The sequence below is a fragment of the Bufo bufo genome, chromosome 6, assembly GCF_905171765.1.
Source record: "Bufo bufo chromosome 6, aBufBuf1.1, whole genome shotgun sequence".
Lineage (NCBI taxonomy): Eukaryota > Metazoa > Chordata > Amphibia > Anura > Bufonidae > Bufo > Bufo bufo.
In genome coordinates this window covers 177,692,546-177,703,358 of record NC_053394.1, presented here as the reverse complement: position 1 = coordinate 177,703,358, position 10,813 = coordinate 177,692,546, and the positions used below count along the sequence as shown (strand labels likewise).

The 10,813-nt window shown below is 43.9% G+C and overlaps 1 protein-coding gene across 1 annotated transcript in view; it reads left to right on the top strand.

Moving 5' to 3' along the window:
- The first annotated feature begins 236 nt into the window (after positions 1–236).
- Positions 237–10,813, top strand: part of LOC121003390 (oocyte zinc finger protein XlCOF7.1-like) — a 46,638-nt gene continuing 36,061 nt past the window's right edge. Inside the window, exons 1-5 of the mRNA XM_040435213.1 lie at positions 237–276; positions 4,867–4,988; positions 5,088–5,240; positions 5,324–5,447; positions 5,656–5,753. Coding sequence (XP_040291147.1) covers positions 4,911–4,988; positions 5,088–5,240; positions 5,324–5,447; positions 5,656–5,753 — 453 coding nt within the window. The 5' untranslated portion in view covers positions 237–276; positions 4,867–4,910. The remainder of the gene's footprint in view (positions 277–4,866; positions 4,989–5,087; positions 5,241–5,323; positions 5,448–5,655; positions 5,754–10,813) is intronic.

Genomic DNA, 10,813 nt, shown 5'->3' with positions numbered 1-10,813 from the left:
TCATCACAGGTCCTGAAGCTACTATTGTAGCCATAATCAGGGACAATCTGTGTCCGACAACAGAACACTTTCCTAATTCTACTTTTCACCACCTGCCTCCGAGTCACATGACCTCTTCACGTGACCTAAGCCTTCTGGTAGCAGATGTACTCTAAGCATTACCATGCTATTATCTTCCATCGTCCTTTTATGTGGCTGATCACATGACTGTGACATCATCGAAGGTCTTGTAACCACTAGGATGTACAGTATCTATGTACAGTGTAGTGATCAGGGGTATGTGTGTTTTGTATGTATTGTTATGTTCTGGGATCAATGGGTATAGAAATATGTGGGTTTTGTGTATTGTGTATGTATATAGTGTAGGATTTAATATCATTGTATTATTTTGCATATCTACATTTATATGTAAGGCTCTGTTCACACTGGCATCATGATTTCTGTTTTTACATGAGTTGTGATGGACCATTGCGGTCATTTTATTGTCTTCATTGACTTTTAATGGATCAGTCACTTTTCTGTCAGGTATTAGTTTCTTTATGTGCTAGATACCATACTGCAGCATGCTGTGCAAGACAAACAACAAAAAAGACAAGTGTGAACAGAGCATTATATAAGCTTGTGTGCGTATATTGTACGGGGTTGTAGATGTAACGTGTATATGTATATATATATATATATATATATATATATATGTAATGAGCGAAGCAAGCTTCAGATGCTTTAACCGAAGTCACTTTGTTCAAAACTTCGGATTAATAGTGTACAGAGATTGGTCTCCGTACAGTATTAGAATCCGATGAGCTGAAGTCAGTTATTCGCAAAGTTATGAGAGACTTTGTTAAATAATTTTGGTAGTTAATTTTTAAAGTGGAAAACCACTTTAAGGGTCCATTCACACGTCCGCAAATGGGTCCGCATCCGTTCCGCAATATCGGGAACGGGTGCGGACCCAACATTCTCTATGGGGCCGGAAGAGATGCGGAGAGTACACTATGTGCTCTCCGCATCCGCATTTCCAGAGCGCGGCCCCGAACTTCCAGGCTTGGGCCCTGAATTTCTGGGCCGCGGCTCCGCAAAAAAAATAGAACATGTCCTATTCTTGTCTTGCGGACAAGAATAGGCAGTTCTATGGGGCAAGCCGGCCAGGTGTATTGCGGATCCGCAATACACCATGGACTTGTGAATGGAACTTCAAAAACTTTAAAAAAAAATCTATCTGCTCTCAGTTCCACCTAATGAGAAAGTGAAACAGAATTTTAGAACTGTTTGCAAATTTATTAAAAAGGAAAACCTAAAATTTGGCATGGACACAAGTATTTAGACATGTTGCTATGACTCTTGAAATTTAGCTCTGGGGGCCTCCCATTTCTCGTCATCATCTGAGATATTTCTGTAGTGTCCACCTGTGGTAATTCAGTTGATTGAACATGATTAGGAAAGACACCCTCCTGTCTATATAAGCAGCTCGGATGAGCTCTGCAGAAAATGCACAGCGCTCTACATTGTATATCAGCTAGAGTTTATTTTTTATTTTTTCAGCTCACTTGAGTAGGACTGAGCTGCACAAAGGTTATGTGACCAATGGAACTTGGTGTCACAGGATAATGAAGAGGCTGCGGTGTTCACCCAACATCGCTAGCCGCTTCAAACAGCGGATCAGCAGGTGTGTGTCGGGAGCTGGACCCCCCAGTGATCTGTGATTTATTATATTTTTTAGTTCAATTAAATACTTTTCTTTGCCTGGTGGCTGATGCTACCACCCTGCCTGTTTTTTTTAAAATATCGCTTGTACACCCCGCTGTTTTCCCCTGTAGTTTTCCCGCCCAGTATGTTAATACTGAGCATCGGTACAGGGAGGAGGAGATGCCAGGGTTTCTCAATGGGCATTTCCTTCTCCCAGGCTGTGCCGCGGCCCATTCACAGTAGAGAGCGTCACAGCCAGGGAGAAAAAAAAGCTCACCTTCCCCCTGGCTGTGATGTTTTCCGATGTGATTGGACCGCGGCACAGCCTGGGAGAAGGAGATGCCCATTGAGAAACCCTGGCATCTCCTCCTCCCTATAATTAACATACTAACATACATAGTATTATACTAACATGCTAACATACATAGTATTAACATACTGGGCGGGAAAACTGCAGGGGGGCACAGCGGGGTGTACATAGGGTTGCCACCTTTTTCTTAAAGCCAAACCCGAACAGAAGGAAGGGAGGGTGGGCGTGTCTGAAGTCAGCGCTGCCCTGGGATAGCATCGCATCACTCCCAGCTGATCGCTGTGCCCGGGTCTGAGAAAGGCTTGTACCCCGGCACAGGATGTACAACCCTAGGTGTACAAGCGATATTTCAAAAAATCAGGCAGGGTGGCAGCATCAGCGGCGACCCGGCGAAGAAAGGTATTTAAGTGAACTAAAAAAAACAATCAATGAAAGGTCCTCTTTAAAGGCATTGTCTCACTTCAGCAAATGGCATTTATTATGCAGAGAAAGTTAATACAGAGCACTTACTGATGTATTGTGATTGTCCATATTCCCTCCTTTGCTGGCTTCTGGATAAATTTTTCCATCAAATTATATACTGCTCGTTTCCATGGTTACAACCGCCCTGTAATCCAGTAGTGGTGGCCGTGCGTGCACTTTGGAGTGCTCTCTGTACTGTGCTGGTTCACAGCTTCTCCTCTCTACTAGTGATGAGCGATCTTGTGTTTTCAAGTTCAGCATACAATGTTCGGGTTATCTAAGAATTCTGTTATGGATTCCGCTACCACAGACTATAAGTTATGGTCCATGGTAGCGGAATCCATAACGGGATTTTTAGATAACCTGAACCTTGAAACTTGAAAACACAAGATCACTCAACACTACTCTCTACATTGTGTGACAGCCAGGAGACCACTATAGATGTCAGCTCAATTGTGAAGCATTGCAAAATAAAAGTTCATAGTCATGGCTCTTCCCAACTGATGCCTAGCACCATCAGCAGTTTAACATAGTCAGAACTGCTGACAGACTCCCTTTAGGGAATTTGTCAATAACGGTCTGCTGCACTCTCTGAGAGTAGCATAAAGTAGTGACAGACATGTTGACTTCAGCATTGTGATGTTTGTATACTGTACAGAGAGAAAGCAGTCAATTGGCCTCGGATATCAATTACTCCTACCTCAACTAATAAACTTTAATGTACAGAGAACACACATCAAACACAGCGCTGACATCAGAATGCCTTTCACTATGTTATGCTGCCCTCATATAGAGCAACAGAAAGATGTTGAAAGATTCCTTTTAACCCCTTCCTGACAAACACCATACTATTATATTGCTTCAATTATCAGTTAACACAAAGCAATGTAATAGTATGGCACAGTGATGGTGCAGGCTCTGGAGCTGTGCCCCAGTCAGCCCTTGTGGGTGCAAGCTGTATAATACCTTGCACCTTGACTTCACTGCTGGGATTGGACATAACTCTGATCCCAGCAGCTTAACCCTTCAGATGCTGTGGTCAATATTGACCGTGGCATCTAAATGGTTTACAGAGTGAGGGGGCTCCCTCTGTATCCCATCAAGCCCCTTGCCATGCGTGTGCAGGGTCCCAATGATGGCCATGGCAACCAGAGACCTCACAATGTCACGGTCTAATAGGCAAATTGTCAGTGTAAGTCTACATGCACACGACCGTGCTGTTTTTTGCGGTCCGCAAACCGGACAAGAATAGGACATGCTATATTTTTTTTGCGGGGCCTCGGAACAGAGCAACGGATGCGGGCAGCACATGGAGTGCTGTCTGCATCTTTTGCGGCCCCATTGAAGTGAATGGGTCCGCACCCGAGCCGCAAAAACTGCGGCTCGGATGCGGACCCGAAAAACGGTCGTGTGCATGAGGCCTTATACTGATAAAGTACAATACAATACAGAAATATTGTAATGTATTTTACCAATGATTGAAAAACTGTAAGTTCACTTAATGGGTGCTAAACTGCAGTACCCCATAATGACCACTGCACAGTGTACAGAGCTGTTTATTTCCTGGAACTATGGCTTTATGTAACAATTGGTGTGGGTGCCAGGAGTTGGACCCCACGATCTGATTGATGACCTATCCTAGGGCTTAGTTCTGGAAAACTCTTTTAAGACCAAAACTGGTTGCTTCCTTAAAGGGGTTGTCTCACTTCAGCAAATAGCATTTATTATGTAGAGGAAGTTAATACAAGCCACTTACTAATGTATTGTGATTGTCCATATTGCCTCCTTTACTGGCTGGATTCATTTTCCATTGCATTATATACTGCTCGTTTCCATGGTTATGACCACCCTGCAGTTCATCCGTGGTGGTCATGCTTGCATACTATAGGAAAAAGGACCGGCCTCTCTGGTTGCCGTGACCACAGGGCTGCTCATAGGCAAGTGCGTTTTTCAATAGTGTGCAAGTACAGCCACCACTGATGGACTGCAAAGGACGCAATATGGCTAACAACAATATATTAGTAAGTGCCTTGTTTTAATTATGGTAAATACTATTTGCTGAAGTGAGAAAACCCCTTTTAAGGGGGTAAACATTTCCCATTTTTTAGGGCTAGTAGACAACAATTTATTATGATGCTAACACGTGTGGGCCTATAATGTCCTAGGTCCAGATGTATTTATTCATTTTACAGTTCTACAGAAAAACATTTGCAATTTTTTTTTGTATCCGCCTAAAAAGACTAATTGCTCACATACGAGAATGGGTGATTGCGAATCTATTCAGCTCTTGCTCCAAACCTTACGGAGATAAAGCAACATCTACACATCAATATTTCCTTCAAAGGGTTTCCCATTGTTCATGATGAATTTCACCTAATTGCTCAAGCAGAATCTCTCCTTTTTCTCAGGTTTCTTCACTACTCTATAGGATCCTCCCAGCGACTCAGCAAGAATGGATAGGGACAGGTACACAATGGCTGAGAGACTGTTAAATCTCACCTTGGAGATAATCTACCTGCTGACGGGTGAGGTAAGGATCCTAGCAGTTATGTATTCTAAAACATGGACATGACTGCAGAGGTGCGGACTTTAGGGTCAGTAATATTTATCAGTGTGTCTCTCTATACAGAATCATACAGTAGTGAAGGAGACATCTGGTGAATGTGTAAAACCCAGGAGCCCAGGACTGAGAATGAACAGCTCCATCAACATGTATGAGAGAAGCAATAAGCAGAAGATCCTAGACCTCACCAATAAGATCATCGAGATGCTGACTGGAGAGGTGAGCGCTGCTGGGAATGCTGGGATGTCATATACTGATACCAAAAGAGATGTGTGGATGATCACTGTATGATTACGTATCAGGTTCCTATTAGATGTCAGGATGTCGCTGTCTTTTTCTCCATGGAGGAGTGGGAATATGTAGAAGAACACAAAGATGGATACAAGGACACAATAATGGAGAATCGCCAGCCCCTCATTTCACTAGGTATTATACACAGCTAACCACACACATCCTTTCTTGAATACTATGATAAAAGAATGTATTTAATCACTAAGGGTGTATAACTAGTCTGTGCTAGAAATAGTGTAAACTTGCACCACCAGTTTGACAATTTAGGTGCAAATTACACTAGTTTTGCAGACGTGTAAATTCATGCACCATATATATTTTCCACTGCATGTGTTTCCTACAGATCTATCCAGTATGAAAATCACACCGCAGAGATGTCTCAGTCCTCTTCGCCAAGAGGATTGCGCAGGAGAACATCACAGTGTCTCACTAGATCAACAGGTAGATGAACATGAAGATTATTATGTTGAAGTTGCTTTAATTAAAGCATTTAAAGAGGACCCCTCACCACTCCTGACATGCCTGTTAATAGCTTCATGCATCCCCCATGTAATAACAATTCTGGAGCATCTACTCTTATGGCTGTATGTTGTGCCATTCCTTTATTATTTCTACTAGAAGTTATGAATGAATTGCTAGCAGTCTGCAGTAAGAGTACAGAGGGGTGGTAACCAGTTGGGGGGGTGTACCTGCACAGACTGACTCTATCCAATCAGTGCTGCCATTTTCAGACTGTGCAGGTACACACCTCCAACTGGTTACCACCCCTCTGTACCATTACTGCAGACTGCTAGCAATTCATTCATAAATTCTAGCAGGATTAACAAAGGAATGGCACAACATAGAGTTATAAGACTAGATGCTCCAAAATTGTTATTACATGGGGAATGTATGTAGCTATTAAAACAGGAGTGTCAGGAGATGTGAAAGGTCCTCTTTAAGATACACTCTGGTGCTCCAAATCAAGGTACCCTCAAGGGGTTATTATCCACGCGTGGCAGAGAGACTAGACACTGACGCAAGCTGGTAAAAGACAATCTCTTTGTTTATGACAATGAGTAAAGCCGTTTTACATCTTCAGAGAGGGGCGTCCCCCTCCGAGGCTCATGCCATTATTTCATTGGCTAAGAAGGAAAAAAAAGATAAGAAGAAAGGAGATAACACACCAAACTGTTTTTGGGGAGGAAAATAAGAAAAATTTTTTTTTTAACCAAAAGGTGTGCTTTTGGTGGGTTTGGAACTAATGGTGGTCAGTGGATGGCACTATTACTGGGGATCTGTGGATGACGCACTGTTATGGGGGATCTGTGGATGACGCACTGTTATGGGGGATCTGTGGATGACGCACTGCTATGGGGGGATCTGTGGATGACGCACTGTTATGGGGGAATCTGTGGATGACGCACTGTTATGGGGGATCTGTGGATGGCACTGTTATATATGTGCCATCCACAGACCCCCCACCCCATAACAGTGCCATCCACAGACCCCCCATAACAGTGCCATCCACAGACTCCCCACCCCTTAACAGTGCCATCCACAGATGTCCCCCATAAAACTGTCATCCACAGATTTCCCCCCCTCACCCCCACCGCTCCAATGCTGCAGTATACAAATATAAAATGTCTCATTCAATTAAAAGTGATTAAACATGCCCCCTCACTCCTAATATTACCGTACACCCTAACAGCTTCTGTACAAGGCAGGCAGGCAGGCGCGTCACTCACTGACGTCACGTGCCTGCGCCGCCTGCTTCATTTATCAAGTAGGCGGCGTAGGCACATGACATCAGGGCGTTACGCTGCCGCCCGCCCGGCCTGCCTGCCTGCATTCTACAGAAGCTGTTAGGGTGTACGGTAATAATAAAAGTGGGGGGGCATGTTTAAACGCTCAATTGAATGAGACATTTTATATTTGTATAGTGCAGCACTGGAGCGGCGGGGCCGGAGTACAGTGACTGCACCGGCCCCGCCGCAATTGCCGGCCCCCAGCTCCTCCTCCCAGCCCCTCCCCGCTCGCTCATACATCGCAACCTGCGATGTAAAAATGACAGCATTTGCCCCATAAGACTCAGGGGCATTTCCCCCCCATTTTTTGGGGGGGAAAAGTGCTTCTTATAGGGCGAAAAATACGGTAATTAAAAATATAAACGCAACACTTTTGGTTTTGTTCCCATTTTACATGAGCTGAACTCAAAGATCTGAAACATTTTCTATATACACAAAAGACCCATTACTCTCAAATATTGTTCACAAGTCTGTCTAAATCTGTGTAGTGAGCACTTCTCCTTTGCCGAGATAATCCATCCCACCTCACAGGTGTGGCATATCAAGGTGCTGATTAGACAGCATGAATATTGCACAGGTGTGCCTTAGACTGCCCATAATAAAAGGTCACTCTGAAATGTGCAGTTTGATCATACAGCACAATGCCACAGATGTCGCAATGTTTGTAGGAGCGTGCAATTGGCATGCTGACTGCAGGAATGTCTTCCAGAGCTGTTGCCAGTGCAGTGAATGTTCATATCTCTACCATAAGCCATCTCCAAAGGCATTTCAGAGAATTTGGCAATACATCCAACCGGCCTCACAACCGAAGAACACATGTAACCACATCAGCCCAGGACCTCCACATCCAGCATGTTCACCTCCATGATCGTCTGAGACCAGCCACCCGGACAGCTGCAGCAACAATCTGTTTGCATAAACAAAGAATTTCTGCACAAACTGTCAGAAACCGTCTCAGGGAAGCTCGTCATCCTCATCGGTGTCTGGACCTGACTGCAGTTCGTCATCGTAACCGACTTGAATGGGCAAATTCTCACATTCGATGGCATCTGGCACGTTGGAGTCCCGGTTTTCACTGTTCAGGGCAGATGGCAGACAGCGTGTGTGGCGTCCTGTGGGTGAGCGATTTGCTGACGTCAACGTTGTGGATCGAGTGGCCCATGGTGGCGGTGGGGTTATGGTATGGGCAGGCGTAGTTATGGACAAGGAACACAGATGCATTTCATTCATGGCATTTTGAATGCACAGAGATACCGTGACGAGATCCTGAGGCCCATTGTTGTGCCATTCATCCACGACCATCACCTCATGTTGCAGCATGATAATGCTCGGCCCGATATTGCAAGGATCTGTACACAATTCCTGGAAGCTGAAAACATCCCAGTTCTTGCATGGCCAGCATACTCACCGGACATGTCACCCATTGAGCATGTTTGGGATGCTCTGGATCGGCGGATACGACAGCGTGTTCAAGTTCCTGCCAATATTCTGCAACTGCGCACAGCTATTGAAGAGGAGTGGACCAACATTCCACAGACCACAATCAACAACCTGATCAAGTCTATGCGACGGAGATGTGTTGCACTGGGTGAGGCAAATGATGGCCACACCAGATACTGACTGTTTTTCATCCTGTGGGAGAAGTGAGGGGCCTATTGCAGCTTAAATCCCCCTCTGTTCTCGCTTCAGTGTTGGACAAACAGACAGCTTGATGCAAAGGGGGAGGGGAGGCAGTTGAGATAAGGAACAAGCAACTTAAAGAGGACCTTTCACTACAATAAAAAATCTAAACTAAGCATACGGACATGGAGAGCGGCGCCCAGGGATCTCCCTGCACTTACTATTATCCCTGGGCGCCGCTCTGTTCTCCCGGTATAGGCTCCGGTATCTTCAGATTTTCGTCTCAACTGGTAGGAGACTGCCGGATTCTCCTTCTCCCAGGCTGGAGTGCTGGCCAATCGCAGCGCTCAGCTCATAGCCTGAGAGAGAAAAAAAACCTCTCAGGCTATGAGCTGAGCGCTGCGATTGGCCAGCGCTACAGCCTGGGAGAAGGAGAATCCGGCAGGCTCCTCCCAGTTGAGCCGAAAATCTGAAGATACCGGAGCCTATACCGGGAGAACAGAGCGGCGCCCAGGGATAATAGTAAGTGCAGGGAGATCCCTGGGCGCCGCTCTCTATGTCTGTATGCTTAGTGTAGATTTTTTATTGTAGTGAAAGGTCCTCTTTAAAGCAACTACATAATAAAATCAATCTAGTTACATGAAAGAAAGATTCCACACATCTCTATCAGTTACAAAATACTTTATGATCTGTAGGAACGTTTAAGATCTTGTGTTCCTGCCGTCACGATATCTATTAACCCCTTCTAGCCAGTTCTCACCTTCCTGACCGAGCCAAATTTTTATGTGGTAATAACTTTAGAACACTTTTACTTATCCAAGTATTTCTAAGATGGTTTTTGCATGACACATCATACTTCATGTTAGTGGTAAATTTGGGTTGATGTTTGTACTTTATTTATAAAAAAGGAAATTCTAAAGTTACAAAACATTTAGAAAAATTTGAAATTTTCTAAATTTGAAATTTTCTGCTTTGAAAACAGTGATACTTCATAAAATAGTTATTAATTAACAGTCACCATATGTCTACTTTGTTTGCATTATTTTGTAAATGTCGTCTTATAATTTTTGAAGCATTTTTTTCATATTTTGAAGAAAATTTCCAAAACTCACTTTTTACAGGACCAATTCAATTCTAAAGTGACTCTTATATCATATAAACCACCCAGATTTGACCCCATTTTAGAAACTACACCCCTCCAATTATTCAAAACTAATTTTAAAAAAGTTGTCACTTCAGCAAATGTAATTTGTCATGTAGAGAAAGTTGATCCAAGCCACTTACTAATGTATTGTTATTATCCATATTGTCCCCTTTCCTGGATGGATTAATTTTTCCATCACATTATACACTGCTCGTATGCAGGGGTTACGGCCATCCTGCAATCCAGTAGTGGTGGCCGTGCTTACACACTATAGGAAAAAGCACTGGCTTCTCTGGTAACCCCATTTTGGAAACTGTACCCCTCAAGAAATTTAGCAAGGGGTCTAAGTGAGTATTTTGACCCCACAGGTGTTTTCAAAAAATGAATGTGTAGTGGATGGTGATAAGAAAAATTGGTGTAGGGCTAAAAAAAAAAAAAAAACTCCTGTGACAAAAAGGCGTTCACGGATGGCTCAGCATCCGCCAAAATGCACAGGGGAGAAGATGGAATAGGGATTTAGGGACCAGGGATCCTGGAACTGCTGTCAATTAACAATTAGATTATTGAACACTGCAGCAGTTCCAGGGACACACAGGTTTCCACATTTTTTCACACTATATCACTGTGGAGCACAGGATCTGCACTCCGCAAATAAACTGAAATGGCACTGAAATGGCGAAATACAGAGGCTTTCATTAATCTACATGCTCCTCTTGTGCTGCGATTGGCTGGTATGCTATACCAGCCAATCACAGCAGACAGAAGGGATGACAAACAACCACCTCCTCTTTGTAAACATAGCCATGATTGGTGCTGTCCTTTACAGCGCCAATCAATTCCATTTGTGCCCACCTGCATTCCCCTTACTGGTATATATTTTATAGTGAGAAAGCTGTGATTTGCCAATAAGTATTAAGCGGCCAATCGCAGCAATTGGGGCTGGAGGGGGT